We start from the raw sequence: 20,291 nt of genomic DNA, 5'->3' as shown, positions 1-20,291 counted from the left end.
ATTGAAAACTCCAACCAATAATAATAATGATAATAAATAAATAAAAAATAAAAAAACAAAAAAATGACATGTCATTTCAAAGTACAATTTAATGTAATGCGTGAATGAAATTCATTTTATTTCCATCTCTTGCCTCTTATTAAGAAATGAAAAGATTTAAATTTTGTTTGCAAAATGGTAATTTTTTTTACCATATAAATAATTCATTTACTGGAAAACCTAATACGGAAATCAAATAGTCTACCATTTCCATGGCTATTGGTTTCCATTTTAGTTGCCCTGTGATCTTTTCCGCATGTACACAAACCGATATCCAAGCAAATTTCGCAAATCATGACTTTTTTCAGTAAAGACAATGTAAAGCATTTTGAAGTTCCCGGTGATGATGGCAAAATAAATACCTTGCCACTTCTAGAAGCAGCACGCGGGGTGGTGGAAATGGTCTGTAAGTATTTTGATATGATTATTTCAGTTTACATGTACTTTTACCGGTCCGCTGCACAGTACAAGTGCAGTGTGCACGGTATGGTGGCCTGATCACGCAATTTTATGTGACATCCTTTAATTCATGCCGCATATGATAAGATAAGACTAATATATTGCATACATATGCTACGCAGTAAATTATGTTTCAATTTTTATTAAGTTCTCTTAAATTAAGAAAGAGAAAAGAACACCTTTTCTGTTAATTTTCTAACTTTTTCTTCAATCTTATAACAATAGTCATCTTTTGAAATTTCAGTGGAAGAGAGAGAGAAAGAGAGAAATAATGACATTCATGATAATAGCATTTACAGGCCCGTACGTAGAATGGAAGGGGGGGGGGCACTTTTTCTAAGTATAATATTTTGCTATAGTAAATTTTCCTTTAGATGCTGGTTGCCCCCCCCCCCTCCCCCTCCCCCACACCCTTTTTGTTGCTGTAAGGTCGGGCACTTGGAAATTCCAGGATTTGGACAGTTTAAAATTAGTTTTTTTTTTTGTTTTTTTTTTGCTTGTCAGATTTTTTTTGAAAATTGCCCCCCCCCTCGAAACCGTTGCTATGGGCCTGATTTAAAATTAACATTTATAAAATATAAATGAAGTTGTATGTTCTTAAAACAATATCAGTTGACAGTTTAAAAGACATTGATATATTCTAAGACTAAGGGTGACTTCCACAAAATTCTGAGAGGATTGTGCATAAGCAGTATTGGGTCTCTTATAGGGCTGAATCAAAATATTGGCACATATCTTTGAAGGTGTATTGTATCAAAACATTAACTTCCAATACTGGACATATCTTTTAATTATCATTTCACATTTCCCTCTCCAGAATCAGTTTCAACTAGTCTTGGCAAAAAGCCCCACACTGTGTTCAAATATTGGGCCATGTCCCTTCTAAGGGGAAATAATTAGTAACTGGTTAAAAATTTATAGATTTGGTGACTACTTGAGCATTATAGCCTTTTGTTTTTATCATTTTTCAATGCTACATTTTTTATATCTTGTATATATCATATATACATGTATATATATATTTATTTGTTCTCCGTGAATTGATATTGGTATATAAATTAAATTACTAGCTGGTATATTAGATACTTTATTATTGATTTGTACTTTTGACACTAAAATTAAACAAATACATCTCTAAGCTGTATACGTAACAAATTGCGGTTATATAAGATTAATGAATTTTAATTGTGATTTATGGGTCAAACATTTTAAATATATACATTTTAAATTCAATTATATGGTAATTATGTATGTCTGTTTAGTTTTAACATTTATTATTCATTTACAGCTGCTTTTGGGAAAGCATTTACACCTGTTAAGAGTGATATCAATGGAAACATTGAGGTAAAAGTTAAATTATCTCATTTCTGTTGCATTTATTGGAAAACCTGAAAAAAAAGAAATAAACTTGATTAATTATACTTAACAATTTATTTGAACAGAAACTGCAGAAAAAGTATGAGATGGACAAGGAGAAGTTTATCACCATAAATGCCATGTTAGATGATGAAATGGAAAACAAAAATACAGATTTAGCTAAAGTGGGAGGACTTTGGCTAGTGAGGCAAGTTCTTGTTTATTCTGTACTAAATTCTATAAAAAGAAATATGATGCTTTGACTTACCTTATATTATACCGGTACTTGTGTTTTTAGAGGTTTAAATTTTTTGCGGACATTCATGCAGTTATTAATAAAGGAATACAAAGGAGGGAGCAAAGAGGAGAGTATGAAACAAATCATCACTGCTGCTTATGAAGCCACTCTGAAAAAATACCATGGATTTATCGTCAAAAAAGTGTTCTCTGTAAGAAATTTTACATTACTGCTCCCCACAATAATTTGTACCTTAAGCTTTAAGAAAAATTATATTAAAAAAAAAGAAGAAGAACTTATAAAAGTGTGTAATTGTTTTCTTTTTAATTAAAACTAAGCATAAAGTGAGTTAAACAAAAACAAAAAATATGCGTATGTGCAGAGCAATTTAAATGCTCTTTAACTGATTTATAAAATCATCTATGGTAACTGAAGTCTAATTTTTTGTTATCGTGAAGGGAGTTTCTAGTTTTGCACCATACAGGAAGGATTTCTTATTGAAGATGGCATTAGGAAAAGAAGGAATGGAGGAACAAGTAGGTGTCTAAATTTCCATTAAACAGAGAAAATTGTGACGAGATGAGCAGGCTGTTTAGGTTTCATTTATGTTCCTAGAATATGTACATTTTTGACATCATTGAATCTAGAAATTGTAAAAAAAAAATTACAATTTTGTTTGAAACTTTTAAGTAATATTGCTGATTAAATTTAAATACTGTTTGAAAATTTGTTACATATACAACCCATGATATGAGTTTTAAAGTATGTCTCGGTTTTATGTTTTTACATTTTCCAACTTCTAAATTTTTTCATTAGAAGTTATATGATAGGAATGTTTCAACTGAACCCAAAGTGGATTACATGTACTTCTACTACAAATGTAGAACATTGAAGCTTCTTTTTTTCTGTAGGTAGTAAATGATATGGAGGTGTATTTAGAAACAATGTCACCCTTACTTGATGTCATGGGGCAGCTCTATAAAGACAAAGGACTAGACACAGATGACAAAGTGTAAACGAAGGCCCTTGTCCCATTTTTACTGGCTCAGTGGAGAGCTATGTCTTTAGAGTTGTGTGATATGCATATATTTTTTTTATGAGTCTCTACCTAATATATATATAACTATGCACTAAAAATCTCTAACCAAAAGCTTACAAGAAATTATCTGACTTTTTAGAAATAATCAAGATGTTATAAAGTTACAGTAGACATATTTATTAAATAAAAATCATGGAGTTAATGTTTTAATTATATTTAAAGCATTTTTGTTGCTGACATTGAATGTATATTTTTTCTATTGTCATTATACTGTTTTAGATTTGTACCATTGATGGACATTTTTGACAAATTTATATGACTTTTATGCACATTCCACTACTTTTTGTAAAATTGATGCATGGCATTTTACTTCAAAATTAAATACTTACATAAAATTCTACTGAATAGATGTTGGAATTAATTTATTTCAGTTATATAAAAATAAAATCTCCATTGTCACTCCCCTAGTTGTAAATCAAGTTATATAATGGTTCTGTACTCCAGAAAATGGCAATTTCCACAAAACTAAATTAGTATGATAAATTTTTGTTGGAACAGCTCATGAAACCCAATGCCTTTTAATGTGTTTGCTGCAATGAACTTTTAGATTATACAAGTGAATGAGATTGCATTACAAATAAAATCTCAAATTTTGCAATAAAATATTTTTTTCTCACAGAGTAATTGTTTTCCTTGTTATGTTGCAAATTAATGATGAAGGCATGGTTTTTCTGCTTTATGATTTTGAGTGCTTTATGTATATGTTTTTCAGCTCATTTAAAAAAAAAAACTACAACATACACAAGTTTGGTTTTGGGTGAAGAGTTATATGTAATTTTCCTTTTAATTTTGTGTAAAGAACTTTATGTTTTCATGTTCAGTAGAGATATGAAAAGCATAAATAGAAATATTAACCATGCCTTCAACAATTTGTTTTTGTTACCTTTGTACATTTAGTTACAATTAATTTGAATTGTCTGGTCTTTTAAGAATCAAAGAAAAAGATAATATTTCAATATAGAAGTGATAGATTAGATGTCTTGAAGCTAAATATGCTCAAAGTGAGTGAGCAGTCCTCAAATACTCAAAACCACAGCTTTTGTTAAAAAGTTTTTTTTTTAATTACAGAAATACAGCAGAGAGTCCTTTTTGTTTTATTGCAATCTGAAAAATCAAATTACCTGTATTGTTGTCGATGCTAGGCTTACAAGTGATGCATTTTGTAATGAATTAATCACAGAAGCTAAAAAGAATCAAAAGACGGTCTTCCCAGACGGGGAATCGAACCCCGGCCGCCGCGGTGAGAGCGCGGAATCCTAACCACTAGACTACCTGGGAATGCTAATTACCCATCTTACTCCTGAGTAATGAAGTAAATTATCCAACACGCAGGCGTATAAATACCTTTGATGAGAACAATACGACGGCGATGCATTGTCCACGTGTATACATAGCATCTGTGGGTGTCCAAAGTCCAATTTTCTTATAAGAGAATGGAGTACATTGGAAAAAATACTGATGTTACTGATATACAAAATTTATTAGAAAAAGTCTGCGTCCATAATTTTTGGAACAGTTTATTCTCTTTCTTTATTTTTGTTCACATTTATCTGCGGTCGTTAAAAGCGTCCATAGTAACTGCATGGTATATATATGAAATATGATTTTGTTAATGACACAATAATGCAACTTGAATTAAGTTTTAACTGTAAAATGTGCAAACTCAATCACACCACAGGTGCAAGAGAACAGGACTCCCCTTCCCCGATATACATGTAGACATATTTGCGAATTAAATCCACACTATAAATTCGAAAGAAATAGCAAATTACCTTAACAAACATTTTATTTAAAAAATTACAATATATGTTTATTTACTTGGTATATATACAGTGGGTATTAATTTTATAAAATGTTTCTAATTTTTCGAATTTATAGTGTGGATTAGATCACAATTATGTCCTTAAAAGACAATTCATGAGAGAAAATAGCCCAGGGGTCTATATTGGGGGGGGGGGGGATCTGTCCTCAAGCACCTGTGAATCACACAATCGATTTGATGCGTGCATAAATTGAACTGATGAGAGCAATAATATTAATTGAATCAAAGTGTATGCGCATCAATTTCAAGTTCATTTTATATACTTGCAATACCATTTTAAACACACGGTACACGGATTAGGACAATATAAAATATTACAAAGCACAAAACTTCAGGTCAAAGGTACAAACACATGAAATCCTAATGAACAGATCAAATCAGTTATTTTTCTATCACCTTGAACTGGCACGCGCATCAAATCAATTATTGCTCCCATTTATAAAACTGATGCGCGCATTTATCCAGTTGATGAGAACAAACGATATCTTTAAATAATACACATGTATAATTAACAGCTCTAAGGAAAAAAACATAATTTGTTAGTTTGTGATGTAATAAAATAAAAAAATGTTACACTTGCTGGCTAAATGACAGTGGAGTACAATTGTTCTTTTTAAATTAACAAAACCATGAGGAGGTCCGCTCGTTTTTATTTTTGATTTTTCATATCTGATCAACTTTATATTTGAAGGAATACGAGGGTCGTTCAATGAGTAATGCAAAATACCGTTTATCATAATAAATGTTGAAGAAGTTAATTTTATTTTTTCACACTAGAAAAGTTCTACTAAAGAACTAATAATCTTCGAAAACCGCATGTTTTTATGCCTCCGTAATCGAAGATTCGGGGGCATATAGTTTTTACTATCCATCCGTCTGTCTGTTTCAGCGTCCACTAAGACCTTGCCCATAACTTTTGATTGCTTGGAGCTATGGCTTTCATATATCACATGTGTATTCCTTGTGACCTTTCTTTGGGTACCAAAGGCCTTTTTTTACCCAGACTTTTGAGTTTGACCAACTTTTGCAAAACTTTACCAAACTTTAACCTTGGCCATAACTATTGAACGGTTGGTGCTAGAGCTTTCATACTTCACATTTATATTCCTTGTGAAAAGATCAATTCCTTGGGTACAAATATTTTTTACCTTTTGACTTGACCCACTTTTAAAAAACATTAACCTTGGCCACACGTTTTTAATGGTTGGGACTAGGGATTTCTTTTTTTTTTTTTATAAAAGTATATTTCTTGAGACAAGACCTTCCCTTGGATAACAACAATTTTGACCTTGACATTTGATTTACTTTTGAAAAACTTAAAATCTTGTTCATGACTTTTGAACAGTTGGTGATAGGGACTTCATATTACACGGTTGTATTGCTTTTGTCAAGTCCTTCCCCTGGGTACCAATAGTTTTGACCCTTTGATCTTGACCTTGGAGTTTCACCTACTTTGAAAAAACATTAAACTTCAGCATTATTTTGAATAGTTAGCGCTATGGCTTTCATATTTCACAGGTGTTTTCCTTGTGACAAGATCTTCTTTTCTGTACCAACAATTTTACCTTAACCTTAGAGTTTAACCTATTTTTGAAAAACTTTAACTTTGCCCTTAACTTTTGAACAGCTGGCACTCGGGCTTTCATATTTCACATGTGTATTCCTTCTTACAAGACTTTCCCTTAGGTAAAAACAATTTTGACCTTGACCTTAGAGTTTGATCTACTTTTAAAAAACTTTAACCTTGGCCATAAATTTTGAACAGTTGGTGCTAGGGCTTCCATATTTCATGTGTATTCTTGTGACTAGTCCTTCCCTCGGGTACCAACAGTTTTGACCCTTTGATCTTGACCTTGGAGTTTGATCTACTTTTGGAAAATTTCAATCTTGGCCATAACTTCTGAATGGTTGGTGCTAGGGCTTTCATATGTCATAGGTGTATCTCTTGTGACAAGCCCTTTCTTTGCGTACCAACAATTTTGACTAGGGATGTCGACGAATAGACGACTATTCGACTATCAGTCGAATGGACCGACGATCGAATAATGAAACGACATTCGAATATTATTATAATTAAATAAATGCAATAAATGAGTGACAACGAGATGGAATTCTCATCAGAAATTGAGAAACCACCTTCCTCAGGGACAGTTGATAAGGTTATTTTCCTCAACAAAAACGGTTGATTTTCCATGTACGTATAAAAAAAAGTACAGTAATTACAAGTTCTACACAGCTTCGAAAATTTTTTGGTCAGTAACGGCCTGTGTTGTTTTAGTAATAAATTACCCACCAATATACTGGGCTTTGTTTGTAAAAATATTAATTGGACTTGATCTTATACCATGTACCAATTATCTTTTGTTATTTTAAGACTGCTTAAATGCAAGGAACAAACCATAGCTGTGACATGTTTTGACACTTTGATAATTATTACAACAATTCGCTTACAATTTAAACTGTTTTAAGGACTTTTTGATAGCAGCAATCAATAATTGAATAAGCAGTATCTAACTGTTTAACAGTTTCATAGGCATCTTACTCGTGGATAGTGTGAGATTAACCCCCCCCCCCAATTTATTTCATAAGAAGTTTTTTTTAAAATATCGGCTGGCAAATTTTTAATCTTGCTAAAATAAAAATTGACTGCATGTACAGACCAATTTATGAATTCAATTGACAGGGAAAACATACATTTTGGGGAAATAGGTGTCTAAATTCATTTCATTTAATCATGCTATCCACGCGTTGTAAGTTGCATTAATGTTAATTTAAACAGATTTAAGTAAAAGGGTTTTGGGGTTATAAATACGTCATGTACCAGTGAAGTTTGAAATAAAATTTTATTATAAGAAAATGTTCCGAATATTCGACTATCGTTCGAATAATGCAATCGAATAATCGACTAAGGAAAATACGTATTTTGACATCCCTAATTTTGACCCTTTGACCTGGACATTAGAGTATGACTTGCATTTGAGAAACTTTAAATTTCGCCATGAGCTGCAATACGGGGACATCAGTGTTTCACAAACACATCTTGTTTCCTACTGTCTTCGCAAAGAAATTCACTTTAACAGTAGGATGTTCACTTCACTGAGCTTTAAATTGTTCAAAAATGGTCTCTATAAAGAAGATGAAAATTAGGGCTTATATGAAAACTGGGGTTCATTACAAAAACTGCTGAAGAACCGAAATGAAGATAGGTTTTGGTATCTGGAAAAATAGTCTTTCAATTTCACGCAGTATGGTGTTCATGTGGATTAGAAAATTTAAAAGTCTAAAGGGGAACTGAATAGGTCGCAGTCAAACACCAAAAAATATCGATTCTGTGAGCAAACAATACCTGAAAATGCCAGATTTACAGTGAGAGACATTGCTAAGACACTAAACATTTCATCATTACAACAGTTGATTGAGTTCTGACGAAGAAAATATTTCTGTCAAATGTGTGCATTATTTCCTTACTGATGCTTACAAGAAAATACACGTTAAATGTGCCATGGGTCTATTAAAATATAAACATTCTAACCAAAAAAAGTATGTTAAACCTGCGTGATGGGTGACTAAACATGGCTGCACTGTTTATAGCCCAAATGGAATCTCAATAATAGAATGCGTAGAATGTGGAATCAGAGAGGAAGCTGTCGTCTCATTGTTGCAGAGAGAAGTCATAGTTCCAAATAGGTTTTATACGGGTTTTTCTCTTTACTTGAGAGGTTAAGTAATACCTGTTCCTATACAAAAACGAAGGGCCATCAATGGTAGCTTTTATGTTAAAATTGTATTGAGGAAAGACAAGCAGATTTTCTGTAAGGGAAGTTCAAATACCGGTACCCAGGGTGATTTTCTGCTGAGAAACAACGAAGCTCCTAATAGGAAATGTGTAGGAAATTTTGAAGAAAGGGACGTTCACAGAGCTTAGCCATCCCCCGTATTACCTAGATCGCAGTCACAGTCATTTTGACATTTTTTTCATTTCAAAAACTCAAGATCGAAAACCATCAAAGGAAGACGACTACTATTTTAGATCTTTCGTGGGAAGTGCTATCAAAACTGTCTTTTGGGTTACCCGAAAAAAGAACTTATGCTGAGGTGATCCGGTTATAGTTAAAGAGACGCAAAACATGTGGAATGGTTTTAAACAGGGAATACTTTGAAGGACTCGATATCATGCAGAAATTGCTTTTTGTGCTTTTTTTTTTTTTTTTTTTTTTTTTTTTTGATGATCACTTTGCATTACTTATGAATGGCCCTCGTAAAACTATTGTAACAAGACATTGTTCTACGTAATGAGGGATTGGGGGACAAAGATTATTGTCAATAACGTACTGAAAGGAACACCAGCAATACTAACAATTCACATATACATTGCAAAGAAAACAAAGTGCAATACCATAAAACATTGTTAATTTGATAAGTGTATGATTTTTCTTCCCTATAGTACAATGGCTCTCAACCCAATCCATTGTTCAAAATGGATCAAGAAAGGTTGACTGTCAAACAAGTAATAATTCTTCCTCGTCTTCTTGATTTTTCTAAAAGGTCTACATTTTTCTGAGAACAGTTTTACGGTATTCTGGAAGTGGTCTGATGAAAGTTAAAAATATTTTTATTAGATAGTTTCTATCGAGTATGTCCTTTAATTAGGTCTCAAAATATTTCTCATATGTTTTCGTTAAGATGTATATTATTAACAGGTTGCTCAATATCTGGGAAACGTCTTTCTTGTAAAATGACCGGATTTGCTTTTTTTTTTAATCCAAAGTGTTAAATTTCATGTATATTTGCGGTATATCTATCGGGCTCTGTCTCGAGAGGTAACTGCTCGGAAGCCTGATTTGACAGCATTCACCACCCGTCTGGATCCGCACCCCTCACACTGAACAAAATGAAGGCGTGTTTCCCGAATAAGAAGCGAATTGAATGATTTACAGGAGGCACATACGACGTATTCTTCTAGAAACAAAAAAAAAAATGTATTCAACTCAAATAGGATGTTAAAAATATGGCGTTGAAAGACTGATTCATTTTAATAAGCATAAACTTGTTTACGGGGTTTTACTATATTTTCTATACTTGCATGATCGTATTTTATAGAGACACCCCCCTCCCCCCCCGCGAAAAGGAAAAAATCTTAATTAAATTGTATATATTTAGAACATTACCCAATTCTTATAGAAAAAGTGTTAAAAGAATTCATTACGGGTAAATAATAAAGGCACTTTACTAATAGCAATAATGTATATGAACATAATAAATAAGTTCAACCAATATATACATAAAGCAATGTAGAGCAAGAATCAAGAAAATGACTATCAAATCTTGTAAGATAAAAATATCTATGTGATAGATAAATGCCAGTACATACATTATAAAGGAGACTTATTTAATGTGTAGAGTACTACTTACTGACATAATTTGTAATGACTGTTTGGAGCCCAGCAGGTTTGAAGTTTCCTTTCAGACAAACTCTGTTTCTGATGTCAACTGACCCACTAACAATTAAGGAGATAAAGAATCATTTTATTGCTTAAGTACTCATCTGATTAGACTTCATATTTCGAGAATTCAAATATAATCGGACATCAAGCATCTTTAAAATGAATATTACTCGGAATATTATTGCATATGAATGAAGTAAACACTAACTTTGTCGCACATTCGCTGAATAAGAATTCCATTACATGTTTAGGAGGTCTGTGAACTCTAAAAGTGTAAGAGTATAAATGTTCAATTACAATGTTCTTCTTTGTTAAAAAGTCTGCAAATGTTATCCCAACATTTTCAAGTAGGGTTGTCAAATAGATAAATTATAACTTTTTTATAAGCCTGCCTTTTCGATCGAGTACTCCATTACTCAGTCATTATTCAAAAAAAAAAAAAATCAAAATTTAAACTTATCTTTCATTAAGATAATATTTTTTTGGTTGAGCGTCAATTTCAGGACCTCAACACTAAAGTTAATTCAGTCAATCCCCCGGGGATAGGATGGGGCCACAATAATGTAAACAAAGATTTACCTCGGAATATGTAGAAGAACAACTCAGGTGAGCGTTGTGGCCCTTGTGCATGTTACTTTGAATATAGACCGAGTACCCGATCGGAAAGGCAGGCGAGTAATGGGTTACTAAAGTGAAATATATGGAGATAACGAACAGTATTCAAGCTCAAAAGTCCATTATACAATACAAAATAGGAGCAGAGCAAACACGGACCTCCAAACATCAGAGGTGGGATCAGGTGCCATGGAGGAGTGAGCATCCCCTGCCGACCGGTCACACCCGCCGTGTGCTCCTTGTCATGATCGGGAAATAACGGAAAAATCCGTCGACAATTCAGTGTGTAAATAATGGCCTAACAATCAGTATGAAAAACGTCAGTCAGCATTTGACTCAATGATAAATTGAATTTGCTGACAAGGTCATTGTATCGACCATAGAACTTACGAAATGATGACTTTAAACGAGACAGCTGATATTCTTGTTTCATCAACTTATTTGTCAATAATTTACCTCGTTTTAGAAATTGTACGTACGTAGAGCATGCTCTTGCGTATCGAATCAACTGAGAGATATATACCCCGTATGCAGGTGATGAAGGTATATTGCTGCATAAGTAAGGGAAGTTGACGATTGAAAAGTTAAAGTCATCACGTTTATCATAAAGCTTGGTTGTAAGATTACCATTAACGTCTTTTTCAAGTAAAATACCCAAATATGAAACAGATGTGTCAGACTCTGTGGTATCTTTTATCTCAAGTTCACCAGGATATATCGTATCGACATAAGAATGAAAATAGCCATTGTTAATTGACAGTACGTCGTCGATATATCTAAATGTCGAGTTGAACGCCACAGCAAATGTTTTCTTCTTTTCACGTACAAGATTTTGGACAAATTCTGCTTCATATGAATACAAAAAAAGGTCTGCTAATAACGGGGCGCAATTGGTACCCATAGGTATTCCAATAGATTGTTGGAAGACCTGGTCTCCGAAAACCACATAGATATTGTCAATCAGAAACTCAAGCATCTTTTTAAATGTCAACTTCAGAGTACTTGTGTGTACAATCAGAATGTTTTTTAACAAAATAATTTTGCAAATGACCAATGACAAGGTAAGTATATTTACGAGTTCCATTTTTATTGAAAAAGCAGCTGTCAATGATATCAAAAAGCCTGGACTTTAATTTATCGTGGGGAATGGTTGTGTAAAACATTTCATGAATTTCACTATTCATCATTCACGAGCATTCGCATTGGCATATAAACCAAATGACAGTATCTGTCAACTTAATTCGATTCGCGTTACATCATCAGAAAGCGTGTCTGACAAGTTGATCTCCGGCATTACTTCGAAGTCGGTATGCGATCTGCAAGGTTAAAACTTGTGAAAACTTGATTTATCCACTTTACAGAATATCTGTTGATCTTGATTTGTCAACACTTTGAAGTTTTACAGATATCTGGGACGTCGATTAGAATTTGATTTAACAACACTAAAGCTAAATACAGATATATGTGACGTCGATTTAACAACGCTTACGCTTTACAGATATCTGTGAAATTGAGCAAGACGGTTTTCCTCCCTTCTCTGACTGCGTACACAGCAGGAATCCGGATCTTAGAATTCTGTTGTTCCCAAAGATTAGGGTGTTCCTTTTTCAGGGAGTTATAGAGAATATCTAAAAGCTTTTAAAATAGAAATAATGGTTATGTTGATTATATAAATACAACAAAGGGCTATATTAAAATCAATTACGTAGTATCATAACCTTTAACTATTGAAAATGTTCATTGAAAGGCTGGTCCCCCTTTTTTTTTATTGTAACCTACTTAAATCATGGTAATTTGGTAATGCATTGATAAAATTTGGATGTGAAAGGAAGTTTGATCCTATATACTCCCCTCCACGAAATAGGATTTTCGAGATTGGACAATTTTTTTTCTCCCCCTCCCTTTCTTTATCAAAGTTTTTTTCGAGTAAGTTATTTTTTTTCTGGCTGCCCTCCACCTCCTTCAAAAACGATACTACGTTCCTGAAAATTGAAGGTTTATAGACAGAACAACTGTATTTTGATATCTACATGTGTACCAGATTTTAATGTGATAAGAGTGAAATGTAGAATTTATCTTTTGTATGGAACGCCATAGCTGTCTTAAGGTATGGTACATCATATTACATGGTGTGTTCTGTATAATAAAGGGTTGATTCAATATATTAAACGGTCACCACTCCTTGTTAAAGGGTGAAGAGCACATAATACATGGTGCGTTCAATATAATAAATGGTCGGTTCATTATGTTAAATGGTCACCACTACTTGTTATTCGGTGAAAAATACATCATACATGGTGTGTTCAATATAATAAAGGGTCAGTTTAGTATGTTAAATGGTCATCACTCCTTGTTATAGGGTGAAGGGTGTATAAATGGTGCGTTCAATTTAATAAAGGATCATTTAACCATGTTAAATGGTCACTGCCACTTGTTATAGGGTGAAACGTACCTAATACATGGTGCGTTCAATATAATAAAGGGTCGGTTCATTATGTTAAATGGTCACCGCTACTTGTTAAAGTGTGAAACGTACATAATAAATGGTGCGTTCAAAATAATATTGGGTCGGTTCATTATGTTAAATGGTCACCGCTACTTGTTAAAGAGTGAGACGTACATAATAAATGGTGCGTTCAATATAATAAAGGGTCGGTTCATTATGTTAAATGGTCACCGCTACTTGCTAAAGTGTGAAACGTACATAATAAATGGTGCGTTCAATATAATAAAGGGTCGGTTTAGTATGTTAAATGGTCACCGCTACCTGGTTTAGGGTGAAACGTACATAATACATGGTGCGTTTAATTTAATAAAGGGTCGGTTCATTATGTTAAATGATCACCACCCCTTGTCATACGGTTAAGGGAGTATAAGAAATAGTGTGTTCTATATAATAAAGGGTCTGTTTAGTATGTTAAATGGTTACCACTCCTTGTTATAGAGTGAAAGGTACATACATGATGTGTTCAATATAATAAAGGGTCGGTTTACTGTATTAAAAGGTCACCGTTACTTGTTATAGGGTGAAAAGCACATACATGTAATAAATAGAAATTAACACTTTTAAAAAAAATGCGTTAAGTACATATAATCAGTGTACAGCTAATTTCACATGGTTTCAAAAAACACACATTAAAAGTTAGCTATGATGATTCAATTAACTGGTGTTTATGGAGGGATTTCCGTGGCACAGTTCTCTTTTAGTATTCTTACTTTAATTTATTGATTTTCCAATTTTATTTTAATATTTCATTTATTTATTATCTTAGTTCTAACATCTTGTTTTTCTAATTCAATTTTTTCATTTCATTTTGACCTTTTATACAGACTCTCTAAATTTGAATATTTACTTGGTCACCGGAAAAACCGTAAGCTTCTTTTTTACTTTATGAGGCTGAAATTGAAAGATTATATTCCAAAGACACTTGATTCTTTAAGAAACTTTTAAAATTTTATTTTATACACCTTCCTTTATTTCAGTAAAAATATGTGTAAAGGCGGAGTTAGAAAGTAAGAGTAAGTTATAGTAAAAATGTTAAAATAAGAAAGTTAGAATGAGTAATCCGGGTGAAATTTTCTAATCAAGTTAGGAAGAAAGAGGTCTTATGCAAATGTTGAATATACATTGAGGTCTTGTGCGAACTACCAATGAAACGTACCGTAAAACTATATTTCCCGGAACATTTTAAGAGTTGGCCATTTCATTCTGAAGGGGGATGTTGGCCAATTTTTCAGTGTCAGATTATTTATTTTTATGTCGGTATAGGACGGATAATTTATTTCAAAGGTTATCTGGGTCAGATTTAATTTTCCTCTTCATGTTCATTAAGATTGACAAGTCAAAAAATATTTCATTGCGGGGAGGTACCCAAACTCTATATTTTCAGGGTGATACCAACCAACAAGGTCCATTTATTTATTTTCTTCACAGTGGGGGAATACTAGTATAATTTATATCTAGAATCTCCCAGCCCTAACAACACAAAATCAAATGGACGTCCCCTTACTTTAATTTCCATAATATTCTTCCGTGTTTTCGTTTAATTCTATAAGAAATGTGATGTGAATCAGTACTCTTTTTTAGTACTTGCCTATAGTACACAAATGTCACGTATCTTTAAATGTATATCGTTATCAAGTACAATTGAAAAAAAAGAACGGCTGATGGAAGGGGAGGGAGAGTTTAGTGTCATCTTTTTTTTGCCGTACGTAATGTGTAGTCTTCTAAGGAACATCACAGTCACTTATTACAATATATTTCCTCCTCTGTAAAAATATCATTTTTCTATGTTAAAAAAATTGTTTATAGAAAGACCACACCTCTCCAACCTTTCGTATAAAAATTATCCTCCCCCTTTTTGTCATTTGCATTATGTGTGGAAATTGGAGGAGGGGTCGTGTCTATACAGTATACAACGCTTTTAATTTGCCACATAGGCCCATAGCAACATTTTTAAAGGGGGGATAAGAAAATTGACAAGCATTAAAAAAAATTATAGGCTCAAAGTCGAAAACCTATTGAGGGGGGGGGGGGAGTATCTTTCTATAACTTTTCGACATTTTTTTAAATCAATGCATTACAGTGGGACACATTTCAACCATGCTGCTACAAAAATATGGGGGGGGGGGGGCAAGCAGCCTCTGAATGAAAATTTTCATATTAAATCAAATCGGTGTACCCTTCCCCCTCGAACCACAGGCCTACATCGATACTTAATTGATATTTTATTTTATTGTTCAGATCTACATGACTGATTCTGAGGTAGGGGAGGCCTGGAAGATTTTGGAAATAAATAATCTGTCCATGAAAATGTTGAAAATAAATAACCTGTCTCCCACTTGGGAGAAAATAAATAATCTGACCTAGACCGTACCTAACCCCCTTACTAAACTAGATTTTTCAAGTTTAAGTATCCCCCCTTATTCTTTAAGTTTGGGTACCCCCCCCCCCCCACACACACACATATACAGACACACAAAATTAAAATAAGGATATCAAAAGAAGAGTGTGGCATTTTAAACCTTCCAAAGACACCATTTAAGTCATCATATTTTTTTTTTGAAACGATGTAAAATTAGCTGCACACCAAGTAATGTACTTGACGTATCTTTTGTAATGCAATACTTACCATTTATGTTGTATGTTCCACCCTATAACAAGTAGCGGTGACCATTTAACATAGTAAACCGACCCTTTATTATATTGAAGACACCATTTATTATGTACGTTTCACCCTATAATAAGTAATGGTGACCATTTAACACAATAAACCGACCCTTTATTATATTGAACACACCATTTATTATGTACGTTTCACCCTATAATAAGTAGTGGTGACCATTTAACACAATGAACCGACCCTTTATTATATTGAACGCACCATGTATTCTGTACGTTTTACCCTATAATAAGTAGTGGTGACCATTTAACATAATGAACCGACCCCTTATTACATTGAACGCACCATTTATTATGTACGTTTCACCCATAATAAGTAGTGGTGACCATTTAACACAATGAACCGACCCTTTATCATATTGAACGCACCATGTATTATGTACGTTTCACCCTATAATAAGTAGTGGTGACCATTTAACATAATGAACCGACCCTTTATTATATTGAATGCACCATGTATTATGTACGTTTCACCCTATAACGAGTAGCTGTAACCATTTAACACAATAAACCGACCCTTTATTATATTGAACACACCATTTATTATGTACGTTTTACCCTATAATAAGTAGTGGTGACCATTTAACATAATGAACCGACCATTTATTATATTGAACGCACCATGTATTATGTGCTCTTCACCCTTTAACAAGGAGCGGTGACCATTTAATATATTGAATCAACCCTATATTATATAGAACACACCATGTAATATGATGTACCATACCTTAAGACAGCTATGGCGTTCCATACTTTTGACTAGTTTTGAATGTTATTTTTTTCTTAATATTTCTTCATAATAGTACAAACATGTTTAATGTCATGACAGTTTTGTTCATCAGAATTTAAAACCAGTAAACAGAATTGCGTATCACATTGATGTATGAAAAGTAAAAACTCGATACCTATTAGGAATCTATAATCATTAGATTTATAGTTTTTAGACAGTGAGTATAATATATTTTGTGAGTGATTACCTCTTCATAATTATAATCTCCCTCTCCAAGTTTTCTCTCTTCCTTCATTACATCAATGTTTTCCGGTACTTCTTCTTTGAAAAAGTCATCTTCAAAATGATAAAACGTAGCTTAGCATTTTCTCTTTTTTTTCAAAATGATCGTCAGATTAATTTATAGTTAAAGACTAGACTAGGAGTTAGCCCAACGAAACTTTACACACCTTGAATGAGTTGCTTGTTACTCCGCTTTTTCTTTTTATGTCCCAAAAAATTCAAATCATCGGCAAGAACGTTATTGTTCCTCTGGGGTTGTAAACCTTTAAAAGTTGTAGTGCAAAATATAAGCTGTCAATTAATCGAGAAAAAATAAACTTATTATACATGTACATCAGTTTGTTTTCTTATTTGTTAATTAATAAACCGGATCTTCAATGAAATTAAACTACATGCATGATTTACTATTAAGAAAAAATAGGATAAATCCAAAGAAAAATGTATCGGTATGTCAATACAATCACCTTTCCCACCTTCCATTCCTCTTTTGTCTTTGTCACTGCCACCAGAATTGGACGGCTGTGGAGGGACACTTGTTTGGTTTTCTTCTGTCATTGTATTAGATGACATTGGTATATTAGAATTAAAGTGTAACTCCTTCAACTTATTTCAGTCTGGAGCTGTTTGCGATGGAGACTTACTTAATACTTTGTTCTTCCCGTTTCCGGCGACAAAATCTACATGAAAGTGAAAAAAAAAAACAACTGCCAAGACTGATTTTACTAGTGTTTCTAGGACCACACAACTTTATTAGACAATACTGAATTCTAAAGAGAAGGTGGATTCTTATGTAGGAATCTGAAGATTATTTTCTATGACGTTTCAAACATTTTTGAGTTAAAACTAGACACTTTTAGAAATTGTATCGGTTTAACCAAAACATTCTGTTCTTGATCTGTTCAATTTAATTACTAAATAAGCTGATGTAATGTTATCTAGGCATTAAATCAATCGATCATTTGTACAGATCAAAAACTACAAACAAAATCAATCTACTTACCAAACTTATTCTTTTGAATCAATCGTAATTTTTGTATCATAATCCGGTTTTCTTTTCGTTAGATTTATAGTTAAAGGCTAGACTAGGAGTTTGTGATCATAGCTGGAGTTTATATATATCTGTGAGTCTGTTGCAAGTCTGATACACTATTTCATCACCTGAGAATTTTACTTTTATCTATAAATAGAAATTGATAGCATAAATAGTCAAGATCAGGCGCGGAATAGGCGGATTCAGGATTTTTTCCGGGGGGGGGGGGGGGGGTTCCACCCCAATCAAAAATTTTCCAACCCAGGAGGTCACGTGACGGGCAAGGTGAATGGACGTGTTTACAACTTGCTCCGTTCTTCTAACAATATTATAGTGGATTATATCTATCTACTGTAATTTGGATTTGGTGTTTTTGAACCTTTTTAATCACACCTTATCTACGTATGTATATATGAGACTTGCGGTGTGTTTGAAATACTTTTTGTGTTTATTTTTGGATATTCGTCGGATTACGCCTATCGGTGAGTAGTACTCTGTAGCTATATTTACACTATGAATGAACAGGAAAAACCAATGTTTAAACCTCTTTATATTAAGAACAAGGAACTACAATCAGAACAGAGTGAAAGGATTATAGATTATGAACTGTATGAAGCTATTCGTGAAAAAATTGGGGACAAGATATATAGCATTCAATTGGAAAGAGATCTATGGCGAGTTTATCTCACGTGTTTGGAGAGCCGTTCGAAACTTCTAGTTGAGGGGTTTGAGGTTAGAAACATTTCCGTTCAAGTTTATGACTCTAACCCGTATTCAACAGGCGCAAAAAATCCCAAAGACCAAGTACTCAAGGTCACTATCAATGGTCTACCCCTATCTGTAGATGACAGTGCGGTTTTTGAGATGCTGAATAACTTTGACGTTACTATCAAAAGCGATCTCAAATACGAGAACATCAGAAATCCCGTTACCCATCGAATGACCAGTGTACTCAATGGCAATAGATTTCTATACATCGCACCACTGATTAACAAATCTCTCCCGAGAAACGTTACATGTGCTGGTCTAAAATGCCGTCTCTTCCATTATGGTCAAGTTACCAACTCCCCAAAGCTTCAGTGCTATAATTGTTGGGAATTTGGGCACAGAGCTCAGCAATGCAACAGTGAAAAGGCCTGCAGAGTATGTCGCGAACCTGGTCATGAACCAGGATCTCCGGACTGCCAACATTACAAAGAGACTGAAAATGTTGTTGCATTCCAAGGAAAAGAAAATCCCATTTCAAACTTTTTCCCTTGCGACATTAAAGTCTTTGGCGAGCACCACCAGTCAGCCGAGCATGCTTATCAGTTGACGAAAGCGCTACGTGCTGGTAATTTAGTTGCAGCTGAGAAGGTAAGAAACGCTCCCACAGCACTGGATGCTAAAAAGATAGGAAATTCCATAAAGGACCCGGAGGGTTGGAGCGAGCAAAAACTGGAAATAATGGAGGAAATCGTGTCTGCAAAAGCTGAACAAGTAACTTTAATGCGAGAAAAACTTGAAGCCTCTAATGCTTATACGATTTTTGCCGAGTCCACTGTTGACGTGTACTGGGGTACAGGCTTGGATACCATCGGCACAACTCAAACAGAACCATCAAAATGGCCAGGTGAAAACAAACTTGGAGTCATCGTCCAAAAAATTGCTGCCAAATATACTAGAAAACTCAGGAGCGCCTCCCTGCCTAGGAAAGGCTCTCAAACCGAGGACAGTCAAAAGAAACTTGATACATTTATCCGAGATTTGAAAAAAAATAAAAAGAAAAATGAAAAAGAATCTGCTACAAAATGATGTGAATTAACAATCTCCCCGACCAAATGAATAAAAACTCTTTATCATTCCTCTCCTTAAATGTGAGAGGCCTAAATACTTATAAAAAGAGAGTAACGCTTTTTGAGTGGTTGAAAGATTCCAATTTTGATATAGTCCTTTTACAAGAAACACATTTTGTTAAAGAACATGAATTTATATACAATTCCCGATGGTTTGGAA

General features: G+C 33.6%; 2 protein-coding genes, 1 long non-coding RNA gene and 1 other non-coding gene across 4 annotated transcripts; 2 read left to right on the top strand and 2 right to left on the bottom strand.

The window, feature by feature from the left end:
* The first annotated feature begins 282 nt into the window (after positions 1 to 282).
* Positions 283 to 3,455, top strand: LOC133205415 (glycolipid transfer protein-like). The gene is made up of 6 exons (XM_061341226.1): positions 283 to 445; positions 1,787 to 1,842; positions 1,941 to 2,062; positions 2,153 to 2,303; positions 2,551 to 2,632; positions 3,008 to 3,455. The coding sequence occupies exons 1-6, from the start codon at positions 334 to 336 to the stop codon at positions 3,106 to 3,108; spliced, it is 624 nt and encodes a 207-aa protein (XP_061197210.1). The 5' UTR covers positions 283 to 333; the 3' UTR covers positions 3,109 to 3,455.
* A 942-nt stretch (positions 3,456 to 4,397) lies between these two features.
* Trnae-cuc (transfer RNA glutamic acid (anticodon CUC)) lies at positions 4,398 to 4,469 on the bottom strand. The gene has a single exon. It is a non-coding gene; the product is annotated as a tRNA-Glu (tRNA).
* A 4,937-nt stretch (positions 4,470 to 9,406) lies between these two features.
* LOC133206345 (uncharacterized) lies at positions 9,407 to 12,714 on the bottom strand. Its single transcript, XR_009723750.1, has 4 exons — positions 12,562 to 12,714; positions 10,666 to 10,722; positions 10,426 to 10,511; positions 9,407 to 9,972 (listed from the first exon to the last, which is right to left on the bottom strand). It is a non-coding gene; the product is annotated as an uncharacterized LOC133206345 (long non-coding RNA).
* A 6,110-nt stretch (positions 12,715 to 18,824) lies between these two features.
* Positions 18,825 to 20,091, top strand: LOC133206135 (uncharacterized). Its single transcript, XM_061342066.1, has one exon. It carries the CDS (start codon positions 18,831 to 18,833, stop codon positions 20,088 to 20,090), a length of 1,260 nt encoding a protein of 419 aa, XP_061198050.1. The 5' UTR covers positions 18,825 to 18,830; the 3' UTR covers position 20,091.
* Positions 20,092 to 20,291: the final 200 nt, after the last annotated feature.

The sequence above is a fragment of the Saccostrea echinata genome, unplaced genomic scaffold (genome assembly GCF_033153115.1).
Source record: "Saccostrea echinata isolate AGI-Se365-2 ecotype Australia unplaced genomic scaffold, CSIRO_AGI_Sech_v1 ptg000054l, whole genome shotgun sequence".
Classification (NCBI taxonomy): Eukaryota; Metazoa; Mollusca; class Bivalvia; order Ostreida; family Ostreidae; genus Saccostrea; species Saccostrea echinata.
The sequence above is the reverse complement of the archived record's forward strand: the minus strand, read 5'-3'. Positions and strand labels throughout refer to the sequence as shown.